Source organism: Oculina patagonica, chromosome 14 (assembly GCF_052425735.1).
Source record: "Oculina patagonica isolate OP01 chromosome 14, crgOcupat, whole genome shotgun sequence".
In the NCBI taxonomy this organism is placed as follows: domain Eukaryota; kingdom Metazoa; phylum Cnidaria; class Anthozoa; order Scleractinia; family Oculinidae; genus Oculina; species Oculina patagonica.
This window is the reverse complement of record NC_135771.1, coordinates 6,197,372-6,222,618: the sequence shown is the minus strand read 5'-3', so window position 1 is coordinate 6,222,618 and position 25,247 is coordinate 6,197,372. Positions and strand designations below refer to the sequence as shown.

The 25,247-nt window shown below is 38.7% G+C and overlaps 2 protein-coding genes and 1 non-coding gene across 3 annotated transcripts; 2 read left to right on the top strand and 1 right to left on the bottom strand.

Moving 5' to 3' along the window:
* The first annotated feature begins 457 nt into the window (after positions 1-457).
* On the top strand, positions 458-529 carry Trnaq-uug (transfer RNA glutamine (anticodon UUG)). The gene has a single exon. It is a non-coding gene; the product is annotated as a tRNA-Gln (tRNA).
* A 241-nt stretch (positions 530-770) lies between these two features.
* Positions 771-21,026, bottom strand: LOC144638120 (ubiquitin-protein ligase E3C-like). Its single transcript, XM_078497302.1, has 29 exons — positions 20,874-21,026; positions 19,043-19,096; positions 18,743-18,817; positions 18,503-18,643; positions 17,992-18,107; positions 17,177-17,331; positions 14,721-14,895; positions 13,902-14,140; positions 13,270-13,347; positions 12,090-12,148; positions 11,818-11,903; positions 11,476-11,574; positions 10,980-11,066; positions 10,406-10,557; positions 9,688-9,908; positions 9,064-9,168; positions 8,767-8,797; positions 7,891-7,997; positions 7,251-7,392; positions 5,965-6,052; positions 5,769-5,862; positions 5,377-5,439; positions 4,685-4,809; positions 4,391-4,481; positions 3,664-3,762; positions 3,285-3,374; positions 2,879-2,945; positions 2,456-2,586; positions 771-1,791 (listed from the first exon to the last, which is right to left on the bottom strand). Exons 1-29 carry the CDS (start codon positions 20,937-20,939, stop codon positions 1,624-1,626), a joined length of 3,204 nt encoding a protein of 1,067 aa, XP_078353428.1. The 5' UTR covers positions 20,940-21,026; the 3' UTR covers positions 771-1,623.
* Positions 21,027-21,114: 88 nt separating this feature from the next.
* LOC144638274 (glutathione S-transferase 2-like) lies at positions 21,115-24,733 on the top strand. The gene is made up of 4 exons (XM_078497498.1): positions 21,115-21,433; positions 22,157-22,204; positions 23,117-23,203; positions 23,465-24,733. Exons 1-4 carry the CDS (start codon positions 21,121-21,123, stop codon positions 23,839-23,841), a joined length of 825 nt encoding a protein of 274 aa, XP_078353624.1. The 5' UTR covers positions 21,115-21,120; the 3' UTR covers positions 23,842-24,733.
* The last annotated feature ends 514 nt before the right edge of the window (positions 24,734-25,247 follow it).

The window sequence follows — 25,247 nt, the reverse complement described above, 5'->3', positions numbered from 1 at the left end:
AGCGGGACCTGGGAAAGAGAGCGTTAAGTACGAGCAAGAGCTGGTAACGAGCACGAGCGGAATATTATTTTCCAGTGGGAGACTGGAGATGAGGTTGTTTCAATCAAAGGCAACATTGACAACATTGTAAAATGCATCACCCTTCTTAAGTCCGCCATGCATATCATTGGTGTACAGTAGTTGTTCCAAGCTTTAAACTATCACCGTGGACGTATTACAAAGTTCTCTATTTGCCCAATATTCTTTCGCCAATAAGTCTCTGATCTAAAGATTTTGCCAAGTTGTTTTATTTCACCTATCCTATAATCCCTTGTAATTAATTTTAATTGGAAACAGATAAGCCCAGAGATAAGCCCTTCGAAAGTTCAGAGGGATATTTTACAACTACATCATGTAACTTGGCAACGGTTTGATTGAATTACCAATCTTTTAATTTTCTCCGACAATTAGCGTGAGAGGTCCCATGGTGTAATGGTTAGCACTCTGGACTTTGAATCCAGCGATCCGAGTTCAAATCTCGGTGGGACCTGGTTCCATTTTGCTTACAGACATTTTTTTTCCTTTTTCATTTGCCCCGTTATTTTATTTTTTTTTGTTCATACCGTTTAAAATGGAAAGCCCTTCTTATCTAAGCATAAGCAATACATTTTTATTTTAAAACCAGTTTTTGCGATGTATCGGCCATATTACCTTTTAATTGAAGGAAACCTCAAAACTTATCATTAATCTTTACTTTATAGTATGGTTTAACTTAAGTGGGCACTAATCCGACGATAACAAAATTTCTTTTAAATATATTCATGTACGAATTCACGGTAAATTTATTTCTTTTTGACTCACTCTCAAACACAGCCATTACACTGCTTTCTACCTTATTTGACTCTTAGCACTTTGGAGAAAAAAAGTACTGCTTTGTTTATTACACTTCGCCTTTACAAAGTTCTTCTTCAGTTGTAACTTTTCGTAAGTTCTACAAGGAAATAGATAAGGCTACATTCCGATGTCTGTGTTCAACTGCCATGGGCATGAGATTTTTCTCACTTCCTTACACGGACCTATCCATTTTATTGTCTCATCTACATTTCTGACTTGCTTTGTTAGAAATCAATATCTTTTTATTTTATTTTAACCTTCTCCTTTGAGAAGGTAAAAATTTGTCAAACTCTGTAAAAACATTTGATCTTCACATTCCTTGGGAGGCACTCCTGATCAAAAGTTCAGATTGTAGATCAGATCGTATCCGTCCCATGCTTATCCAAAAGAAGCCTGTAAACAAGCTCTCAGGTCGGAATCGATTTGAAGAAAAGGGCAGGACTGAAGAAAGAAAGGGGATGGGAGGTAGGGAAAATAACCGTCGTCCCTACTCCCCTTAGTTTTTAGGTCGCTTCCATTTTGAACTCGTCGCCCACCGCGTAGCCTGTTCACAGGCTCATCTAAAGAAAACGTTCTCGCCATCGTTAGTCATTCACAACCGCAGCACCACGCGACTTCCACTTCATTCTTCAAGATGAGCTTAACGTGTGATTCACTTAATCGTCCCAGCAGGCAACGAATTCACTTATCGTTGCGTCTGTGATGTGTTCTCAGTTATTTTAATCGAGCGCCGGATGACACAGGTGCGACTCAGCTTAGTTCGAATCCCGCACCAGACTCCACGGCGTATAACAATTTCTCTCTCATGGTTTCGTCATCCAGGTATTCCGGCAATTTTAACAAGTTCATACATGTACTGGCCGACGGAAGCCTGTCGTCAGGTCCCGCACTGTGGATGCAGAGCGGAGGGTGGAGTTCCTGATGGATCAAAGAGATTTATAAGTTACCAATGAACTACGGATATTCTTAAAAAAAAAACGCACTTTTACATGGCAAAATGTTGAAATATTGGCTAGATCAATTTAGTGATGGGCAGAATAAAGTAGCTGCAAAAGTGTCCTCATGAATGAACACTACTACATGTTGAGCTAAGAAGCTGGTAGTGGTCGCCGGATGTTCGTATTTGAGCGGATTTCAGTCGACAACTTTCTGTGATTGGTTAAGAAAAACTCGCGCCACTTACTCAACCAGTCAAATGCGAAACCAAACCAATCGCGACTTGCACAAGCTTGTTTTTCCGCGCCACTTTATACCATGCCATAGAAAATACAGCCAATCAGAATACAGGAAAACCGTTGTATATTCGACGGTATTCAACCCAACCTTCCCATCGTGTGCTGCGATCTTATTCTCGATGAAATTTAGTAAGCGTAATTTCTATGGCATGGTATAAAATAGTTAAACAACACTTGTATTTTCTTCGTATACACACTCGTTTAAAGGCTCGTGTGTATACTGAGAAAATACAAGTGACTCGTGGGATATTCCATAGTATACCACTCGAAAGCGTTGCATATATAGTATAATTATATTACACCGAAGTGAAGAACAAGGGACGGTGCGAGCCAGCAACAGATCCTACCTTAAAGCCAAGGAGAGGAGGACGAGAACAACTCGTTACAAACTTCAACAGTTGACGCTTCTGTGTATCGGTAAATTCACTAACTACTCGCCAAAACGATAACATACAAGGATGGTCCTCGGTGAAACCGCCTGAAAAGAAAAAAAAGGGTCTTATATGTGACATGTATACAGCTTGAACAGTTTCAAGTTAGGAAAAGTAATGAATGATGCAGCGCGCAGTATAACGGATGTACTTTACCAATTTTTACAAGTACATAGCAGAAACTGGACATTCAAGTGATTTTACAGTAATTTGTCGAGCAATTTACACGTTCCAAACAGCCAAGGAATCGGCGGTCATTTTAAATAGAGTTAAATCTGGCATCACTGATTAGATCGCTAAAAGTTGTCATGTACAACTTGTCAGCTATTACCACTGTACCTGAATAATTCGTGTTTCTTCTTAAATCCTCCAGATCTACTGGAACTAAGGCACCGGATATGAGAACCTAAAATGATATGAAGGGAATTAGTAAGCCTGGAAAATTTTGACTTCTGACTTTCACAGCCAACGGTTGTTTTTGCGATGTAGAGAAACACACTTAAATTAAGAAAACACCAAACGACAAGCGCACGGAATGTTCTCGATACATCTTCGCGTCAGCTATAACAAACGTTTTCCTTTCCCTTACAAAAAAATTCTCAGTGTTTTAGAAACTTCCAGAACGTATTATATTAATTCTTTACTCCAGACACTTTTGGGGGACTCTAGACTGAACATCAGTTTTGCTACATAGCTCCATCTTTCACTTGTGACAAAAGAAAGAAAGAGACACAAGTTATATTACCTGTAGCTCATTATGATCAAACATCCGAAGCCACTCCAAGTTTATCACATCTGAGAGCCCCGCCCTGAATGCTTGGCAGTGACGGTGAATCTAAAACACATTACAATGAACTGTCAACATTAAGAGCTTACGTCGTGAGACTCTAACTGACAGACATAGAGAGTAGGGCCGTTTTTCTAGTAGAGTGGCATATCCCGTTTGATAAGTCTTTTTCAGTGTTTCTGGTTTCGTCTTCGTATGAAGAAGGGTTCAAGACGGATTATGCGTCAAAACTAACCATATGCCTTAGTGCCTCTTGAACTAGGAACTAGAACTTATCATTATCAGTTACAAAGAAAGGACTGGGAGGGGTAGGCTGGGGAAATGCTTATTAACTTACCTGTTTGTTTAGTCTGTAGTCAGCAACAAGGTGAATATAACTGATCCTGTTGCTATTGGTAACAGGAATATCTCGACCACCTGGTTTTAATTCCACAACCTATTACAAGATAAATACAATGTCAATACATAAATGATGAAAGGGTAATGTGGTGAATGAATGAACGAACAACATCGCCCATGTACAAATGTACGCATAAGATACATGTACGTATAACATCAAATGAATTACACCTTATTCAAAAGTACACATGACCGAAGATCAGGTTCGTCCTTCACCACCAATCAGAAAAAATAGCTCCATAAATTCTCAGTGAGATAAAGAAAAAAAAAGCTTGATGCCGTTGAGATCTGAACACATGTATGACCCCCGCTGAAGGTGTGGCATAATGATTAGTGCGCTGGACTCCGGATCATGCGGTCCGGGTTCGAGCCCTGGCCGGGGTCACTTCGTTGTGTTCTTGAGCAAGACACTGTACTCTCACAGTGCTTCTCTTCGCCCAGAAGTATGAATGGGTACTGGCAAACTCTTAGGGCAATACGTCAAAATACGATAGCCTAGCATCCCATCTAGTGGGGAGGAGTAATACTCCTAGTCGCTGAATGCTACTTTAACGAGCAAGTGATACGACAAAAATGTCTGCACTCCAGCGATCGCCATAACGAAAATATAAATTTCTTTGTGACAGGGTATGTCTCTTGTTTATAATGTTGTTTTACTTGATTACCTGACTTTCTCCGAGCTCGTTGTTTACCACTGTGAAGTTAAGAGACAGGTCTTCGGCATTTCCACTGTAATTCTTGAGAAACAGCAAGTTTCTAAAAAAATATAAAATAGAAATCAGCATTCTCAGTAAGAGTTCATTACCAACGGTATTTCCTTCATATTTCGTTTTCCTGTAAATATCGCGGGAAACCGGACCGTCTAATAAATCACGCCATTCGGCCCAAACCTGGGATGTCTGTGTAAATATACCTTTCAACTCATACCAAGCTGGGTTGCCTGTGTCAAGATAACATACCTGTACATTTCTGGATCAAGTGACTCCAGATGATGTATATCCACATCTGTGCCGTGCTTACTGAGAAGTTTACACAGAAAGAAACTGGCGAATGGTAACTCCACTAACATGTTCTCGTACAAAGCCTTAAAAAATGCAAAGAATAAAACGATCAAATCTAGGAACTGTTCAGTGTTCTTCCAACACCCAAAGTGGTTTATTGCAACCTGGTCCACGAGCTTTTAACTAGTTATAGAGCTAAGCGAATGTTAACTCAAACACAAGAATGAGCGAACGAACGAACGAATAAGCGAGCGAGCGAACGAACGAACGAACGAACGAACGAACGTCGAACGAACGAACGAACGTCGAACGAACGAACGAACGAACGAACGAACGAACGAACGAACGAACGAACGAACGAACGAACGAACGAACGAACGAACGAACGAACGAACGAACGAACGAACGAACGAACGAACGAACGAACGAACGAACGAACGAACGAACGAACGAACGAACGAACGAACGAACGAACGAACGAACGAACGAACGACCTTTATTTGAGTGTCTGAGTATTTAGCTATTAAGCTAACTGGGGATACTGAAATAACATTCAAAATTGAAAATAAAAGTAGTAGTATGAGATATGCTAAGCTAACGACCCTAAGGTTACGAACCTACGTAAAAGAAGCAAATGAAGAAAGACAAACCTTTCCTAGCATTCTTCCCAGGAAATGATAGTGCCTCAGATAATCCTTTGCCAAAATAGCAGCCTGCATCAAAACAAAACAGATACAAAACATTGAATAAGATAATTCACTTAACTAACTTCATAAAATTCCTAAGAAAAATTATTCGGTGACAAAAACGAATGGTAACACCAGTGAAGTACGTAAAGACAAGTCAAGTCAAGTCTAGACTACGAGCAGTCCCTATTTTTCACAGAGTCCACCCGCCTCGTTCCCATTTTCCGCGCGGTCATTTTTTTCGCTTCACGCTCGATGGACTCTGCGAAAAAATAAGGACTGCTGGTCGTCTAAGTCAAGTCATGGAGTCAAGTCAACTTTATTTCACACTATGGCATAACACATCTCTACAATACCTGTGGGTTTGGATACAGCAGCCTTTCGTGTGTTGACTTGAAGAAGCCAATGTTAGGATCAAATCCGGCCTTCAGCAATTGACTTAAAAATTCCCTGAAGAATGAAATGAAAAGAATAAAAGAATGAAAAGGTGTTTTCAATGCATCATCATATGGAATTCTCCACCACCAAATCTTTAACTTAACAATTTCTCACCTAAAAATTCCACCGCCATCCACGCCAGCTTCTTCCAGTCCTTGAGCGTTAATCATCCGAACACGAAACTTCTGTCTCAAGTTTGGAGCTGTGTGAAGAATAGCCAAAAGACTCAGTAAGAAATAATGATTGTAATCTAAATTGACACGAATGTCATGTGCACCAGTTGCAAGTCTTTTTTCTTCAAACCAACAATACTGACCGTCTGATATATTGCACTAATTTCTCTTATACCTTAAAGTGCAACTAACTTCTTTCGCTATAGAGCAGGTTTCAATTGAGTGTTGTAAAACCAAAACCAAAGTAATTACTCTGGCCAATCACAAAGGACACAGACAAACCAGTGAACCAATCAAAACTCCAAGCAAATACATGTAGCCGGCACGAAGCGCGGGAAAACGTGCGCGAGCGTTGGGTTTAGTTCTGATTGGCTGAGGAGATGGCGCGAGATTTTTAAGCCAATCACTAAGCGTAGCAATGCAAAACCAAAGCAAACGCAATTAACTTTCGACACTCAAGTGAAAACCGCTCTATGAAATCTGATAATTATCCTGATAATTTGTGCGAAAAAAATTATCTCGATTGATAAAATCCCCGCGCTTCTAGAGTTGTTTAAAGTTGAATCTCTTCGAATCTCTTCGAGTTTTTGTGGGAGCTGGGACGAGTCATTCCATGACGTCATCGAAGGAGATCATTTGCCGCGCTTTGTAATGCATATGACTAGAAACTACGGACAGAAAGTATTATGTCTCACAAAGCATACAAAACGACATAGATGGAGATATACGAAACTGCGGGAAGGGGTAATTCGCGCACCTCTTAAATTTGGCGGGAAAATTAAAATACTCGAAACTCCTTGTTTCTTCGTAGTGGTTTTTGTTTGTCAAAATGCCTGTTTGTGCAGCTCCATGTTGCTCAAACAGAGCTCCAAGAAATACAAAAACAAAGAGTTTCGACTATTAAAATTTTACCGCCAAACTTCAGGCTGAGCTCTTTGATGTCACGCATACATTACCAGCTCCAAGATGGCGGCGTTCAGTTGTCGAGTTTTGGGTTATAGCGAACGTTGGAGGCTGAAATTTTGGTGAATAACATATCTTTGTATAAACTTTTTATTGGCGTAAAGAAAATAAATGGCAATTCTGGAGTGAACTTCTCCTTTAAGCCCTTCAAGAGTTCATACTCTCTTCTACATACTCCCATATCAGTGAACTCTTACAAATGGAGGGATTGTTTTCAGACTAAAGAGCCAGCAGATATTTGCAAGATTGAAAATTTTGTCTTACCTTTGTCTTCAGTCAATTGATCAAATGCATCTTGATAAATGTAGTTTCTATTTATTGTCACATCAATGGCTGGTCCCATCATGAAGTTGTGCAGATCTCCCTGGGATTCCGAACGACTCTTTCCGATAATTCTCTGGAGCAACTAAAAAAAACACACATTACTGACAATGTCAGTCCAAGCTCGGGTATTTCACCTTCAAGAAAAGAACACCTTGACTGTGTTGATAGCCATGTGTACACGCTATACGCCACAAACTTATCTTCCTCGCAGCCGATTTTTGGGACGTCGAGGAACGCTTTGGACAAGCGTTGCGTAACATCCCCGTGGTTATTCCAGGCCAGGCTTTTAGCCAGGATTTAAAAAGTGGGAGTCCAAAACTTTTATAAGGCCTGACTTTGTCCCCATAGGAGGGCCTGAGGAGCATGCAAGGTGTTTTTCTGATTTGCCAAAAAAAAATCTGTATACAGTTATTCGTATTAATTTTCTCTGAAAAGTGGCCGTCCATAGGACTCCTGGACTCCCACCTGGCTAAAAGCCTGTTCCAGGCAGCCAGTACTATCACTTTATTTAATTTTCCTATCTGTGTTAATTTTAATGTAAGTGCAAGAGTACATTAGAGATTGTTGTTGTTGTTCTTACCTTTACTCTGTCTTTAAAACGAACAACAAAAGGTATGTGCTGAAGAATGGTCATGCTTCTGGCTGTTGTGGATGACATCCCTGGTTCTAAAACGCCCTCTACCGTGCCTAGAGGCAAAAGTAATGAACAGAGAACATTAAAGGGACATGGTCAGCGTTCTTACCGCGCTGACCTGGACACTAGTTTTTACGTTTTGAAAAAATACCACTGCGCACTTTTTTCAAAACGAGCCATTAGAAATCTGCTTCAATCTTCTCAGTGTTTCACTAAATGGGAAAATTTAGAAAAAAAAAACACTGAGAAGATTGAAGCAGATTTCTGAAGGTTCTCTACGCGTATTTTGATTTCGGGTTAAGGCGGACTTTTTTCAAAATGTGAACGCTGACCATGTCCGTTTAAGTTATTTTGTTTGGCTCAAAAAATGGAGTAATATGCCTTCAGTGAAGCAGGAATGAGTGGATTAAAATTGGTAAAAAACACCCGGATAAAAATGATTGGAAGCACTGAGCTTTGTCCGACTCGTCCCCAGTTGTCTCTCGTGAGAAAATTAAAGGATGCGAGAGATGATGGGAAGGAAGCGATAGAAGGAAGTAAAGGTAGTCGTCTTCCTTCTTTCCTACTTTTTATCGTCGTTCACGTCTTAAATTCCCTCACAAGGAACGACTTGAAACGAAAGCAACGTAGTTCTGTGACGAGGCCAAACGCAACTCCTTCTTTTCTGTGCCAATGCGGACACAGAAAAGACGTAAAAAGGGATTAAACAGATCATGAACGCACGCACTCAGTAAAATATTAAAAAAGTAGTACGGTAATACAATCTGCATGATCAGTGGCCTGCTAAACCCCTGTACATGTAGGTGAATGATCTTCACTTACCTTCTTCACTGAAAAATCCATCGATTCTCATCTATTTATTAAAACAAAGAAGTAACAAGGTGCAATTAAAATCTGCAATGCCAAGTTGAGCGAAAACTAGACCACAAAAACAAGGAAAACATTATGGCAAACCTGGCGATTACTCTAAGAAGTAATTCTCTAATCAGTGAACCAATCAAATATCGTTGCCAAATGAGGGAAAGCTGGCTTTGGTTTTTGGGTGGTTTTGGTTCTCATTGTTTAGCAGAACGCTTTTGTGTACAAGCAGTGGGTCTAAATATCGCAGTATCTGTTTACCTGAGTAGGATCTATGATGACTTTATGTGAAAGCCAATGTCCTTCAGGACAGAACTGTCTTCTTGAGTCTCGTGAATGGAGTTGACGAACAAGGCTGGTGACGTCCTATTATAAGAAAGAAAAAAAAAACACAGAACGGCTTTAACTCTACGTTTTCCTTAACAAAGGGGAAGATTGCAATAATGCATGTACAAATTTACGGTGGACTTTCTAGCCGTGCAGAAATTCTGATTATTTTTTACAAAAATGTGCAGTACCGCTCAAACGTAAGTTACCGTCTAGTTTCTAGCGAGATGTGGCTCGTTTCTTTCGAGACTCTTCTCATTTCTCTCAAGATGTTTCTCGTTTCGAAACGCGTCCTGTTTCTCGCGAGATGCGCCTTGTCTCTCTCTCGATGAATCTCGTTTTCTCTCGAGACGCGCCTAGTTTCTCGCGAGATACGCCTTGTTTCTCGCGAGATGTGCGTTAATTTTCTCGAGATGAATCTCCCTTTCTTTCGAGACCGCGTCTCGATTCTCTCAAGATGCGTCACCTTTCTCTCGAGATGCGTCAAGTTTTTCTGGAGATGCGTCTCGTTTCTTGCGAGAATCACACGTGCGCTCTGATCTACAATCTATGACAAACCTTTAGAAGCTTGATCCATTTTTCTTTCGGATAGAACTCATCCCTTTTCAAGAGGGCTGATTTAGCTCCAACACTCTTCATTGCCGCCAGATACTGCCCTGTAAAGGTCGGACTCGCCTCTGGGTAAACAATCTCGATTATTCCTATCACTACATTGCACAGGATTGAAGACATGTGCTCGATTTCCTTGAGGGAGAATGGCATGAGTGAACTTTGTTGACCTAAAATAGACGGCGAATGTGAAAATTAACGAATGAATTGATAACAAATTTTACGTTGATTGAAGACTTCAGGAAGGTAAAATACGAGCCTAGTGGCCCACACACGCCGGAGCTTGTGTCGGTTTTTGTAGCATGAAGTGAATAGGAGTATTTCTACTCCCCCTGGATGAGATGCTAGTCCACTGCAGGGTTACCCCCAGTACCCATTTATACACCTGGATGGAGAGACACACTATGAAAGTAAAGCGACTTGCCCAAGAACACAACGCAGTTACCCCAGGCCAGGTCTCAATCAGGAGCATGGAGAATATTATGTTAAGATGAAATAAAAAAGGTACAAAGAAGAGAGACGCAAAAACGGCAGGAAAAAGTGGAAGAACGATACTGTAGACTGATTGGGAGATACAAAAGAACACTGTTTTCACAGCTACATGTAGGACATCCTAATCGTTACAGTTGCACCTTTTCTCAAAAAATATAGCAGTTTTCTATTTTACCTTCCACTCCATAAAACTCGTTGTCATGAACAGAAAACAACGTACTGCTCAGCAAAGATGAGAACAAAGACAGTAATGGAGTTATCGCACTAGCTTCTTGCATTGAAAGATTCGTTCCACGGGATATCAGATCTAACAAGGGGATTTCTTTTCTGCAAGAGAAACGAGCAAAACTGAGTTGGTGGTTTTCGACTGATTGACTTATCGATTGAGCAGCTGATTGATTGACTGACTGATTGATTGATTGATTGATTGAATACACACACACACGACTGATTGATTGACTGACTGCTGACTGACTGACTGATTGATTGATTGACTGACTGATTGATTGACTGATTGATTGATTGCATTCAAAATATTGTGCAACGTGATCCAACCAATTAGAACCGATAATATGCTGTTTTTCCAGCCAAGCAGATGTAGAAACAACACCTTTCTTGACTTAGCTTGTTTTCGTGCACTTGACACGTCTCGCTCTGATATCTCATAATATCATTGATTCATTTCTATATTCTATAGCAAAAAAATAATGTACGGTACAACAGTAAGAGTACAAGAAGATGTAACTCACCCAGTACTGGTAAATACTGTGACTGATTGTATATTGCTCCAAAGTTCTCTTACAAACACTGGACTCAGTGCCAAAGTGTAAAGAAGCCTGTGCATAGAATATATCAAAGAAATTAAGATTCACTATGGAATGTGAATAGTATTGTTTTCTCCATTGAATGATAATATAACTGGCTGCTGTCTTGATGCATGTATGGTTCACTGTATCAGTAGTACAAGAAACCAATACAAAAAATAATTATGTGATATTAATTAGATAGTCATTCAGATGGCCAGCTATGAATTTTAATTTTGTCAAATACCTATTAAAAGCTAATTTCCAGTAGTGCATCTTTACAACCGGTAAAGATAATATGCAACAAATTATCTGCCTCGTAGGTTGGGATATATGTAGAGAAATAGATAATTATCTAACATCATAGGTCTGCAATGCGTGCAGAGAGATACATACAGGACTGCAATGTGGCATTGAGCCCATGATGTGAACAGTCACACACCTTGTCTTGTGTATGGGTAGTCTACTCTCTGACATCAGGAAATGACAAATATTACAAAGTGCTGTGATAACCTCTTTCTCATGTGCCACTTCTTTGTGTCTGGAAAACAAATACATCACATGAATAAATATTTATAAAAGTGTTTGTTAAAAAGTGCGAAGTTCATTTTCAAACAAAACATTTTGGGAATAGCCCCTTCATCAGTCGTGGTAAATGTTTATACAAACAAATACATTGGCACATTGGTTTAGTGGTTCAGGCATGTAACATATTAGGGTATAAAATAAGACAGTGTAATTTTTCGTCAACACTGTGGATGTACAGATCTATAAACGAGCTAACCTTGTCACAAGAGACTCCAAGGTCTTGACGTGCTCTTTAGAATCAAGAATATCCAGACATTTTTCCTTCAGATTTTCCAGAGAAGACTGCCGACAGAGAAAATATACAATTTCAAATATTATTATTTTATACTTGTATGCAATTTATTGGCAGCACAGCATGTTTCTAATGATACATGAAAGCAAGAAAAGGTAGAACTACTGTTACCAATAACAATCCATGTGTATTAAAAGTGATGTAAACAATAAAAACAAATTGCCAGTACTACAGACCTGCTGGGGATCTACCTCCATTTCTGAGTCACTGTCATCATCATCAGAGACTACAGTAACTGGTACATAAAAATTTAAAATAAACATATAAATTAATTATAACTAAACAGTGGTTGTCATTGCTCAATAAAATAATTTTAAAAAGGCTAAAAAGGGAAAAAAAAGTTATAAAAGTTCTTAAAAACAAAGATAGATAGATAGAAACTTTATTAAAATGTCATAAACCACCTAGCTGGGGAAAACTCCCCCACTAATACGGGGACATAACAAAAAAAAGGGTTAAAATAAAAGAAAATGCTAAAAAACTATGGCTATTTACAATAATAAAATTTAAATCTAAGTTAAAATATGTTATATAATACAATAATACATAATTAAAAATTCTTTAGGAGGAGCAGAGCGGACAGCCTCTGCACCCATCATCTAATAATGCATCAAGATTGTTAAGATTTCTGATGTTCGTCTTAAAAATACTGAGAGATGTGGCCTCTCTTATGCTCTTTGGTAATTTTGACCACAATTTGGGTCCTAGATATCTGATCGAGTGCTCGCCGTATTTCACCGAGTTAAACCTAGGCATTGTAAAGTCAGATTGTCTTAAGTTATACGTACTGGAGTTATTGCTGAAAAAATTACAGAGATAATAGGGACATAACTTATGTTTAACTTTAAACATTAGAATAGAGAGGTCTTGAAGTCATCTATTAAGTAATGTGGGCAGTCCGGCCCTCTCGAGCAGTTGATTATAACTTGAGCTGTTATCCCTAAAGACTGCTCTGAGGCCTCTTTTTTCGACACACTGATGATGACCTTAGAGTCAAAAACGTTTTGTTTTTAAGAACTTTTATAACTTTTTTATCCCTTTTTAGCCTTTTTAAAATTAAACAGTGGTTGTTATATATACTGTAGAACTTAAATCTTCAAAAAGCATCCATTAACTGTAAGTTCACAACCAGAAGGTAATTAAAAACAAATGTAGTGTAAAAACATTTTTCTTTGTATCAATAACAAACTGTTTTCCCAAAAAGTTAATAAATGTTGTTGTGTAATTTTTTTTACCTTCATGTGTTAAGATCAAGGAACTTGTTTACAGGTGCACATCCGATTGGGTCTACAATTAAATTCTTGATGAAATATGTACATGTGAAGGGTTTATAAGGCAATACTCAAAGTAATTTACCTGGATGGGGAAGCTGCACCAACAGGATCTGTAATACTTGAATGTAACGTTTTACCACTGAAAGGTCTGATGATGATCCTGAGAGACAAACAAGATTTAGGGAATTGGGGGTCTACATAATTAATATGACGTTCCAGTTACAGGTGTGCCATATAAGCTAATTGGAGGCATTGTTACCTGTAGAAACTGAGAAACAGTTAAACTTGACAATATGATAATAAGAATCCCTGAAGACTGACCAGTCAAGCAAACAGTTTTTAATAGAGTTGGATGAGAGTCCTTTCAAGTCTTGCAGGACTTCAGTTGTGCTGTGAGTTATGTTAGCCATCTTAAATAGACTCTCCACTTATTTGTATGACTGGTATCATACACATCCATTACTGTAAATTGAAACTGCCATCACTACTGATTCTTTAACATGTACATTTGTACATATACAGTTGATGTAAGACTCCAGTATTGATTAATCTAAACCTACATGTAAGATCCTCAAATAAATATTTAAGTACAGCAACCTGACCATTCAGCCATTTTACTTTAAAATAAATTGTGGTATACTGTTATAGTCAACTGCACTTTTTACTCATTAAGTAAATAAAGTACATGTATTTAACAATTAAATCACATAATACCTAAATGTTTGTCAACAAATGCCAAAACTCCATACAGTAACCAAGGGGTGGGGGTCACTCTACCGTTACTCCCCCCTGAATCATCTGTTTTTGATAATAATGTCAGGAGGGCCTCTAACAAGTAGCCAAAAGGGAATTTCGCAGAACTGTCAGCTATTGATGGTAGCAGGAAGCATGTTATCTGTTCTGTCATCTCTGGACAAAGGATGTCAGAGATCAGTGCTGAAAACACTTCATGTCTGAAATGGAACAGTAAAATAACAGATAACAAATTACAGTATGGATGTCATTGATGTGGGTTTGTACAAAATAATTAATGTAAGGCCACTATTATACATTATCAACAAAGTATGTATGTATGTATGTATGTAACAATTAGCACCCTCTAGTCTCCAGTAAATGTACTGTAATGAGTTCCTGAGCCTCTGAGTAAACAAATTTCTTTTCATTTGCATGCTAAATTCACTACATGCACATGTCAATAGTCAGAGTTGATATCAGTGGTAGTAAATCATAAATAGTATTTAACAATAAGACTACGGGCCCTAGTATTCTATGAACGATCAATAGTCAACGAGGCGCAGCAAAACGTTGACTTTCGCTTACAAAACTTACAATTTTATGTACTTTTAAATCAAGAATGTCCCTTTAAGAGAGCAATGCACACATGATCGTGTTCTATCAGTGAAATAATAGAAAACAATGGAAGAACCAATCAGATTTGTGGATACAATATCATCATCATAATTTATTTGCCACTTCATCATCATTTATTTGTCAATACAAACAGCGTTTCTACTAATATCAATTAATGAATACCTATTGTTTGCAGTAAATGCAGTTTCTTCATCACTGTTGTACTGACAACTGAAGTGAAGTGGACTCATTATCAAGTCTTTGATGGCTGCAGCCATTGGAGTAGGAGGTACCACAGAAGGCTCCAGACTGGATGGAACTCTGGCATTCAGCAGAGCACGCAGGTATCTGAAATATCCTACCCACAAAATAGAAGTTTCGATTAACAGGGAATTGCATATAAAACAATGAAAAAAACAAAACTTGTAGCAGGTTAACTTAAAAAGAGCACTGCTGGCAAAAAAACCCAGAGAGTTAACGATTGATGAAGGGGAGCATGGTATAAGGCCCAAAATGACTACTGATCTAATATGAAATTCATCCTTTGATTTACAAGCAAACACAGGGCAATTTGGAAGGAGAATCTGACTAGCAATTTATCAGAAGTCATTTGGAGCTTCATTCCAGGCACCACTTAAATTATATTATGTATAGTCTATTTAACAATTATTCCACGAGCGCACATTGGATATGAGATAGTAGATAGCCAGGGAGGCACAGAGCGCCGAGTTGGCCATAACTATCTCTTATCATATGACCCGTACGGACCCGCGCGCAATTTCCTTGGAAAACCATATGAAAAAAAGTCCCGTATGAGGGCCGTACGCCTCGCTCTAGCAGGGCCGGAAAAAGCCGTACGGCCCTACTAGAAAAGCGTACGGCCCCGCTACTGCCGGGAGATGCAGGAATTGGAACCAGTTGATTCCACACCTTTGAATTCAGATGAACGATAGTTAAGATTTTTCTAAAAAACAAAGAATGTCTAACATGTTAATTAAAACTTTACTATCTCAAGGATGTTGTTTACAGGCGCAGAAATTAAAACAAAACGTGTTTAAACCTGGCAAATGATGAAGAAATACTCCTGACCGCAACAATAAAATCGAAATAAAAGCCGTCAAAAAAATCGGACAAAGACGTATCCTGGTTTGAAGTCATGATAAACATTAAAGAAATGCAAATTGCGAAGTAAACTCAAATTTCTCTTTCTGCTGGGTAATTTTAAAATCACAACAAACAAAATGCGAGTACATGTTTACGACTAACCTGATTATGACACTGTTTCCCGCTTGTTTTCACGAAGCATTTTAAGCACATTCGGACATCAACTGTAATGCAGAGCTCAACAACGTCGAGGAACTAACGAATTCAAGGACTAAACAGCAACAGCAGACGTTCTTACAGTGTAAATCCTACGATCCGTGGTAAACAAAACAACTTAAAGCCGAAGGGAAACGGAACGAAGCAAAATCCTGAACTGCCAGTACAATCCCTTTCCAAGTCGTAATGTAGTTTCATAGATTAAGATCTAATGTTGTTTTAACATCCAAAATCCTTCTTGGTGGAAAATTAATTAATCCTCTCGTTCAAACCAATTGTGAATTTCAGCTCAGAAGAAACGTCGCTAAGTTGTTCAATCAGGAGAAATTCAGTCTTCGCTGAGAGACGAGCACGACTAGCCGAAACGTCGTGCAAATTCTTTGTTGTAGTCCTTCATAAACGTTTCCTTTGAAATTTCTACTAACTGCAATCATGTACGAGGAATTTAGGCGATTTAAATCTTCTTGGAATGGAGCTAAAGCTCGGAGATTTCGTTGAAAATTTTAACAGAAGTTCAAAAACTTTGTACGCACATCACAGTTCAAATTAACTTTACTGGCTTCCCAAACAAATTACGCGATACCATTGGCTTTTCAAAATGCGCGCGAAACGGGCCGCCGCGTCTGCATCCACGTCTTCCACGAAAGAGAAACAAAAAAAATTCAGTGGTCATATGATAAAATGCTTATTGACTGAGTTAGGTCGGGCCGGACGGGAAAATATTTGGCTCTCGGTCAGAACGCACGGACCTCGCTGCGCTCGGTCCGTACGTCCTGACCTCGAGCCAAATATTTTCCCGTCCAGCCCTCCCACTCAGTCAATAAGTACATAATATTCAACATGCACGAGTGGAATAATAGTTTTATTAAAAACGCCCAAAGAATTGCAATATTTGAGCTCCCCAGTTTTTAACAATAACCAATATGACCCCATGGGAGGCGCGGTGGCCTAATGGTCAGTGCGCCAGACTCCGGATCGAGCGGTCCGAGTTCGAGCCCCTGCCGGGGTCACTTGTGTTGTGTTCTTGGGCAAGACACTTTACTCTCATAGTGCCTCTCTCCACCCAGGTGTATAAATGGGTACCGGCGACATAATGCTGGGGGGGGGGGTGGACCCTGCAATGGACTAGCATCCCATTCAGGGGGGAGTAGAAATATTCCTAGCTGCTTAATGCTATGGAAACCGGGATAAGCTCCGGCAGTGTGGGCCGCTTGGCTCGTGGCTTCTCCAATATGACCCCAGTCTGTGCTTCAAAGAAAAATCAAACGACACAGTACGTGTGATGTGCACTAACAACACGTCTTAAATGTCACAATTACCATTTCTGACGAGATAAACTGTCACCATCGCCGCATCTTTCCTATTTCCAGCAGGATCAGCAGGATTGTGGTATGAATCATGAGAAGTAAACACCTCTAACATCCGCAGTTGAATAGCAACAGGTTTAGAATCTTTCAGTGATGCTTTCAGTGACCTGTGAAGAATCAATGTTTGTAATGGTCATGCTGCATCTTTTTTAAGCAGGGGTGGGTCAGAAGCAGATGGACATTTGATAATTATGCTAGTCAAGAATGTAACCGGAAATTTCACCCCATGTTGCATGTTGCATACTGTACATCTGTTATGGTTTAAATTTATCTTTGGTTTAAAATTTTTCAAAACGGTTTAATTTTCATTTCTCTTTGTTCCAGATTATGATAATGAATACGAGACGATGGGAAATAAAAATCAAACTGGTCTGAAAATTTTTAAACCAAATATGAAATTAAACCACAACGTACATGTAATGTGTATTATGTAGCTGTTTCATGGGTTTTTTTAAAATTTTAGAATATATGGTATTTTTTGGTGATATGTCAGTCTACAGATCATGCCAAAAGTTTGAAGGCTGTTGATACTTCTGAAAATCTAAATCTAGTTAGTTAGTAGTCTCTCTCTACTAACTATGGTTAGCTGAAATACCAGTCATCTCCTTTTTGGTATTCAATTCAAGCCTAACTGGCACTTTGGGCTTTCTCATGCTACAAAATTACACAACATTGGACCTTTAATTAATTAAAAGTACATGTAGTCCTGGGAAAAGAGAGGTGGAGGAGGGGAGGGTGGTGGTGAGGGGAGAGGAGTCATATCACACCTGCTACAAATCAAGAGAAGGTGCTTGATCTGATGAAGCCAGCTGTGGTGATCATCTGTCTGTAACTGATACACAATAGTGTTACGATTCTTCAGTAGGAATTGACACATCCATATCTGAAGAAAAAAAAAAACAACATTGTAGAATTAGTAAGGGATCCTACATGTACCTGTGTCAAATAATATAACATGCCAACCCTTCAAGTTTATTTTTTCCTTAGTGGTCATTTGGCCACCGACTGCTCAAGTTTGGTCGCCAGTAAAAAAATTTAGTCGCTAAATTAAGCTCACGCTTTCAATCCTTCTTCTCAATAATTTTTTTTTTATTTTAGTCGCCAGGCTGGCGACTTCGATTTCAATTTAGTCACCATGGCGACTAAAATCGTCTTAACTTGGAGGGTTGCATTATTTTTCTTTATTTTTAACATGTTGCTCATATCTAATTCAACATACACTTAAATGTATATCTTTACTAAGACAATGTGCATCATGTTAAGTGTGTTTTCTCTTACCAATCTCTGTGTGTCCTTGGAGTTGGAATAAAAGAAAAGAAGCTTTCTTAAAAGAATTCTAACAGCAGGTGCTGATGGAATATTTTTTGACCCTTGAATTGAACTAACAGCCTCATCAAAATCAATCCTCTGAAGCTCATACTGAAAGAAAAGCAAAGCAAACAAATAAACTAACCATTAGTACTCAAATTTATAAATTATAAATTAATTAAAAGTACATCAGTAAACTTAAATACATACCTGTTGATGTCTCACCCATTCTCCACGTAGGAATGACTGAATTTTTAGGGCACTTGCACTTTTTCGGCGTAAATCCTAGGATTTAAGATACAATACAGTCAATAGAATATTTCAATATAGAAACGTATTATTTACTATTAGGATATTCAACTCCACTTTTAATAGTTTGACAGTGCAGTCCAGTGAAATCACCACATCATCTCCACAGTAGATCATCTGTACTTTAGATAACAGATCAGGCTATCCCCATTACCCTAGAACACTATATAAATACATAACAATCGTCATATTTACATGTACCTCTCTTTTCTGCCGTTCTGCCTGAGTTCTTTGAATCAAGGATGTCCTTTCTTCCTGTTGTATTATAATGACACAACTCTTTTAGATTTTGCCACTTAGTCACAACAATTTATATTTCTTAGAGCGGTTTTCACTTGAGTGCTGAAAGTAAATTGCGTTTGCTTTGGTTTTGCATTACTACGGTTAGTGATTGGCTTAAAAAACTGGCGCCACTTTCCCAGCCAATCAGAACTAAAACCAAAACCAATCGTGACTCCCTCGCGCACGTTTTCCCGCGCTTCGTGCCAGCTACATGTATTTGCTTCGAGTTTTGATTGGTTCACTGGATTGTCTGTGTCCTTTGTGATTGGCCAGAGTAATTATTACTTTGGTTTTGGTTTTATGACACTCAATTGAAAACTGCTCTAGTATCTTGTTAACTTAGATCAAGTTAACAAGAAATTACCACAAAGAACATGAAGCAAAATACTCACGGAAAGTTAGAAAGGACTGCCGATACAAAGTATAAACAAAAGAGATAAAATTAATTATAAATTTGATGAGTTTTATAAGATTCAGTAAACAGACATCTCTATATTTTTTTAATACAATGGGCCTGTGTGGTTGGCCTGTGTGAACAATTACAAGACAGCGCTTAACCTTGCATGCTCACTCCCGAGAAGTATCATATATACATGTATGGTACTGTACTGTATATTGGATGTCACATTACCAGATAACACAACTCTTATTGAACAATCTTTTCAACACAGAAGTTATCAGCCACTTTTATTAAGCATGTTAATTTTTTGACAAATTTCCTAAAAAAACATTTAAGACCCCTTGGGAAATGTCATCACTTCTGCATGCATTGTGTGCCATTTATTACTGGAGTGCTCAACTGGGCATGTGGTAAAAGACTGGTTTTCTTGACTCTTGAGTACATCATTATTGTAACTAAGTGTTACTGCCTAAAGTGATCTTCATTTCACATGCAAGCAAAAAGAGTGAACAAGATTCGTACTCTGCAGATTGGCTGAAATGCATGTACACATGATATGTCAGAAAATTAATAACTGATTGTTGAATGATTGGTTTGATTGATTTACATGTAATGATTGATTGATCTGTAAAAATGTATGGCTTCCAAACCAAGTTTACTAACTAAATTTTACACTACAGCTGTTTATTATATAGGTGTATTTTCGCTACAGACTGTTGAGACTGGGATTTTATAATGAAACAATAATTGGGCTATTGCATTTAATATCCGCACCCCCCTGTTGAGGACAGGTCTTTCATTCTTACCCCTAAAGAAATCCGTTAAAACGTCTATAACTCTAAAGAAATCCACTGAAAATGCCTTAACCCCCAATGAAATTCTTTGAAAATGTGCTAAACCCTCGAGAATTCCATTAGAAATACATTCTTACCCCCAAGAATTCCATAACTTTTCACCCATTCCCCCTGAAGAATTCCCTGATATTTTTATCTTACCCCTGAGGAAATCCACGGATTTTTGCTCTTGCCCCTGAAGAATTCCACCGTTCCTCAACAGGCCGGGAACAAAAATTTTATGCAATAGCCCATTTGCCAAATCACGCTTACAATGCACATCAGAAAATGTTTGAGTCCGTGTAAATGAGGAGTACATGTACTTATCCAATTATTGTTTGATCTTTATTAATGCACATAATCGTTAAACGAGGAAGGTTATATATAAAATAAGGAGATTTCATTTTCATTAATTTTCTTACGTAAGAAAGACAGATCAACATGTAGTTCATGTCGACATTTTTAGGGCACACATGTGTGAGCTTATATTAAACTACAAAACTACGTGAAGGAATACCTTTTTACTTGCTCCTCCCAATGAGACAACCCTTCTGCTTTTGTACTGCCCATCAAATGAAAACATCGCTATCAGAAGTCAAGACCAGAGTCTTAAAAGTCTTAAAATAAGACGAAATCCCAAACTGAAAGTTCTGAAGTCGCAAAAAATATGTTGTCATATAAAACTATGTAACCGCGCATGTGACTGTGCAAATAGGTAGCCAGGCCTGGACAACAATAGAACCAGGCCTTCTCTTTATTCAAACATGGCGGAAAGGTTGAGTTTGCAGCTTGCCTTCGCTCTCATTGCGTTAATAGCTGCGATCTTCTACAGCGGGAAAGCGCAGTTCGTTTTTAACAAGATCAATCAGATTATCCATGGAAAAAGAGGCTGCTCTCCGATCGTTAGCATTGGCCATGTAACTCTTCATTATTTTGGATTTAGAGGACGCGCCGAGGGCATACGGCTTATGATGGAGGATTTTGAAATTCCATATGCAGAAACAAACTTTTCGAAGGCCGATTGGCCTGTTATTAAGGAGAAAGGAATAGAGACAGGACTGTTTACTTTTGGTCAAGGTGAGTGAGAAGGGGTGATTTAAAGAGTTTTAAAACCTTTTCATTCTGGGCTGCAATGTTACATTTAGAATATTGCATTGAGCTTTTTAAAACCCAAAGACCCCAGCAAAACCCCGACTTTTTTAGCGAAAATTTTTCACAAAATATGCTTATCCTATATTTTGAGATTAGTGTTGATCTGAAGTTCATTTCATCGTATCGTTTCTCTACTTTTTAGTTTTACAACACAGTATGTCTTTCAAGTTTTTTTCTGTGCGCTAATGGCTTCATTGTAAGGAATCATAGTGGTAGCCAATCTGTTTTTGCCATGACATCGGACAGATGTATGCATGTCATAAAATATTCATAACTCTATATATTCTGTAAGTTAAGATACTAATCGGAAAGAAGCTGCAAATTCTCTGAAAAACATTTTTTACTCAGTCTATAGAAAGCTTGCACCCAAAATAATAATTATTTAGAATTTAAGAATATGACTTGTATGCATTAGACCAGTAGGGTTCGAGTACTCTAAGTTATATCAATAAATTAATACTAAAATATACCAAGCATTCCCTTATTTACATAATGGAATCTGCATACATAATTGAATAAATTTTCAGTGGAAAAATTCTAACAATAAAAAGGATTTTGTCAGGTGATGACATGATAGTGCAACTCAAAAATAATGGTTCAATTGGCAACAAAGTAAAGTACCGATAATTTATTATTATTTTTTTCTAGTTCCAGCCATTACTACAACAACTGGATTGCAGCTAGTACAGAGTAAAGGTTGGCGCAGTTTCTTCCTTATTAAAAGATTTACAAAAAAAAAAAAATTCCAAGCCCTCCTACATGTATATTGTTTTAAAGTCTGCTAAAATATGTGGTGGTTTCCTGAAGTAATTTGGGGATTAACAGTTAAAGAAGATTTTGAGTCAATCTTTAGCAATCTTTGGATCTTGTAGTATCAACAGACAAATATTGTAATTTACACATCTATGTATCACACTTTTCTGTCCTTAATCATGTTACATGAAAAGCTGCTGCATTCCATTTTCATCATCATCTGGTCATCATCAAAGTCGAGGTCTGAGACTCCCCTGTAATGACCGAACGGACAAGGTTAATAAGTTATTTATTATATGGCCTTTAAGCACTATTCAAAAAAAAAGAGTATAATCAAGGGAAAAAACACTGGAGGTAAAACTCGCTCTCGCTCTCTGTGGCTCTCTTTGTCACTCATATACTAAAGAAGTATCAGTATGCTTATATTTTTCTTTCAGTTATTGAAAAGATAGTTATATTTTGTCAGCATTTTTTGTTGTTTTTGCTCCCTCGCTAGTAGCTTTTTCTCACAACTAAAAAAACCGTCGAGCCGAGAAAAACTTTCATAATGCCCGGTCATTACAAGAAAATAATGCCCGCTCAGCAGCCAATCAGAGCGTGCGTACTATTGTAGCCATATAATAAATGTACATAAAAGGGTTGTCGTTAAGGTTTTAAGCTGTCATTTCATTGAAGTCATCACCCATTGCATTTCGCTCTGTCCGAAAGTCTTACATAACACCAATCAACATCTTCACCCTTAACATTGAGTGAGCTCAGCTGTTACTAGTGTTGCAGGTTACAGCCCTTAATGACAGCCCTAGGTAAATAATTTTGTAATATATAACATTATTTTTTTTATCTTTTTCTAAACAGTAATTATGCATCATATTGGTCGTTCAGTGGGTCTGGACTGTGATTGTTCAGACATCCATATCTGTGAAACGTTGGTTTTTGGTGCAGGTAATGAAAAGTTAACCTCATTTGTCATTCACAAATTTTTAACTGGAGCAAACCCTGCTGGGGGGTAACCCTGCGATGGACTAGCATCCCATCCAGCAGAGAGTAGAAATACTCCTAGCTGCTTAATGCTACAGAAACCAAGATAAGCTCTAGCCTGTATGGGCCATTAGGCTTGATACAGACTTTTCCTAGGATTTATGAACATCAGCGGCATGAAAATTATCAAACTTGTGCTTGATTGCTTCATTCTTTTTATTTTAGAGGACTTAAGAGCAAAGCTTGGCCCCATTCTCTACAGTCCAAACTTTTCAGCAAAGCTGAGGGATGACCATATCCAGTCAGTCGTGTACACATGGCTGTCTTATTTTGAAAAGCTTGCCCCAGTCGAAGACAACAGCACAAATGTTGATGGCCTGTACTTTGCCAGCGAGCGACTTACATGGGTGGACTATGTGATGTTTGACCTGTTGGACACTTATGCGGAGTTTGGTAGACTTACCTTTGATGATGAAGATGCACCAGCAGTAGATGTATTGGCAAATTACCCAAAGCTTAAAGCATTCTACGAGAGCTTTTCTAGCAGGCCGAATATTGCGAGATATTTTAAAGCTGAAAGAAGAGTTCCTTTTCGTCTGTGAATTTGAAATAAGAAGCACATTTTCTAGTCATTTTTAGAGACCTCAGGGACTAAGGGATTCAGGACTCAAGGCCAAAAATATCCAGGCTCCAGAGCTCTGGACCCCAAAAATCAGAGCTCTTCGTTCTATGGAAAACATTCTCAGGGCTCCACTTTTTTCAAAGGCTTCAAGCAGCAGACAATGGGGCTTCAGGCTCCATGGCAAAAATGTTACGGCTCCTGGCTACAGCTACCCTCCCCCCTACTTTGGGACCCTGAGCCATGCAGCTCTTCTTATTGTTGGGAGAATTAAAAACGTTGTCTGACAACATAGGTACACAGTTTTCACAATTATTTATTGAAACAAATTAAAGTAAACTATTAAAAAGTTGCACACCAGGTCTTGTAGAATGTCAGTCACTTTGCCCAGAGGTTAACTTGCCACGCAGAAGTCAAATCAACTCCACAACTGGTTGAGAACGGGGAATATATTTTTCCTGTTGCTTTCTAGGCAACACAAGTAAATTGGTTTTCGAAGCAACCGATCACCGTTTTGTCACAAGGCGATTTTTCATAAAGGACTGTTTTAGTATAAAACACGTGTAACTGAAACTTTTATGCAAAGCAAGGTTTTAAAACAAACAAAGATATGTGTAAAGTGTTAATAAATTTACGAAAAATATACCGTATTTCATTTCACAGCGTCTCAGATCACATGCATGCTCCTGTGTGAGAAAGTGGCCAGATAGCCGTATAGCTAGGCCGTGCGCGCGTTAGGTAGGCCGTCTTTTTTGCGGTGTGTTATTGGAAAAGGACTTGCAAGTCAACTTTTCAACCCGTGCGCAAGTCTGCGCAAGTTCGTATTTTAACACTTGCTCCCTCCGGATAAAATGCTTTGGTTTATCGGTCAGAACTGTTTTACGTTTTTTTACGTCTTCATATCAGCAGTTTGCAAATTCAAACCACTGCGCGCGCTCGCCCCAAAAACAACCTTCACCAATAGAAACTGGAACGAATCTCATTGGCTGATTTTTGCGCGCGCGTTTCTTCCTCCTTTATTAACGTCACAAAGGATCGTTTACATTCGCAAAACTAAATCGTCCCGTCGGACGCGTTTCGCGGAAAGCGAAAACTTTGCTAACTTACCCAAGATAGGACCTGCAACTGCCTGGTACCAAGCCAGGATCCGAAAAAAAGGAGAGTGCCATGTATGTGTGTTGTGCAAACAATCTACCACAAAAAAATATCACTTGTTACGGAACATGAGCTCTAGCTTCAGAAGTTTGACAAGCCTTGGCAGGCTAGCCGAGAACTGTGATAACAACGCCAGGGTGTTCTGTGGACATCCCTGCCGTACATACCCCCAAAAAGTCAACTGATGGCCATGATGATCTATTTCGACTTTCGACTACGATCGTACGCCAATAC

What these genes read in the sequence shown, in the direction of transcription:
- LOC144638120 (XM_078497302.1), bottom strand. Translation starts at nt 20,939, where the DNA reads ATGTTTTCATTTGATGGGCAGTACAAAAGCAGAAGGGTTGTCTCATTG. An exon ending in GCATTTACTGCAAACAATAG is followed by an intron (nt 14,141 to 14,720) that starts GTATTCATTAAT and finishes GTTCCATTTCAG; the next exon opens with ACATGAAGTGTTTTCAGCAC. An exon ending in TCATCATAGATCCTACTCAG is followed by an intron (nt 8,798 to 9,063) that starts GTAAACAGATAC and finishes TTTAATAAATAG; the next exon opens with ATGAGAATCGATGGATTTTT.
- LOC144638274 (XM_078497498.1), top strand. Translation starts at nt 21,121, where the DNA reads ATGGCGGAAAGGTTGAGTTTGCAGCTTGCCTTCGCTCTCATTGCGTTA. An exon ending in ACTGTTTACTTTTGGTCAAG is followed by an intron (nt 21,434 to 22,156) that starts GTGAGTGAGAAG and finishes ATTTTTTTCTAG; the next exon opens with TTCCAGCCATTACTACAACA. An exon ending in AACGTTGGTTTTTGGTGCAG is followed by an intron (nt 23,204 to 23,464) that starts GTAATGAAAAGT and finishes TTTTTATTTTAG; the next exon opens with AGGACTTAAGAGCAAAGCTT.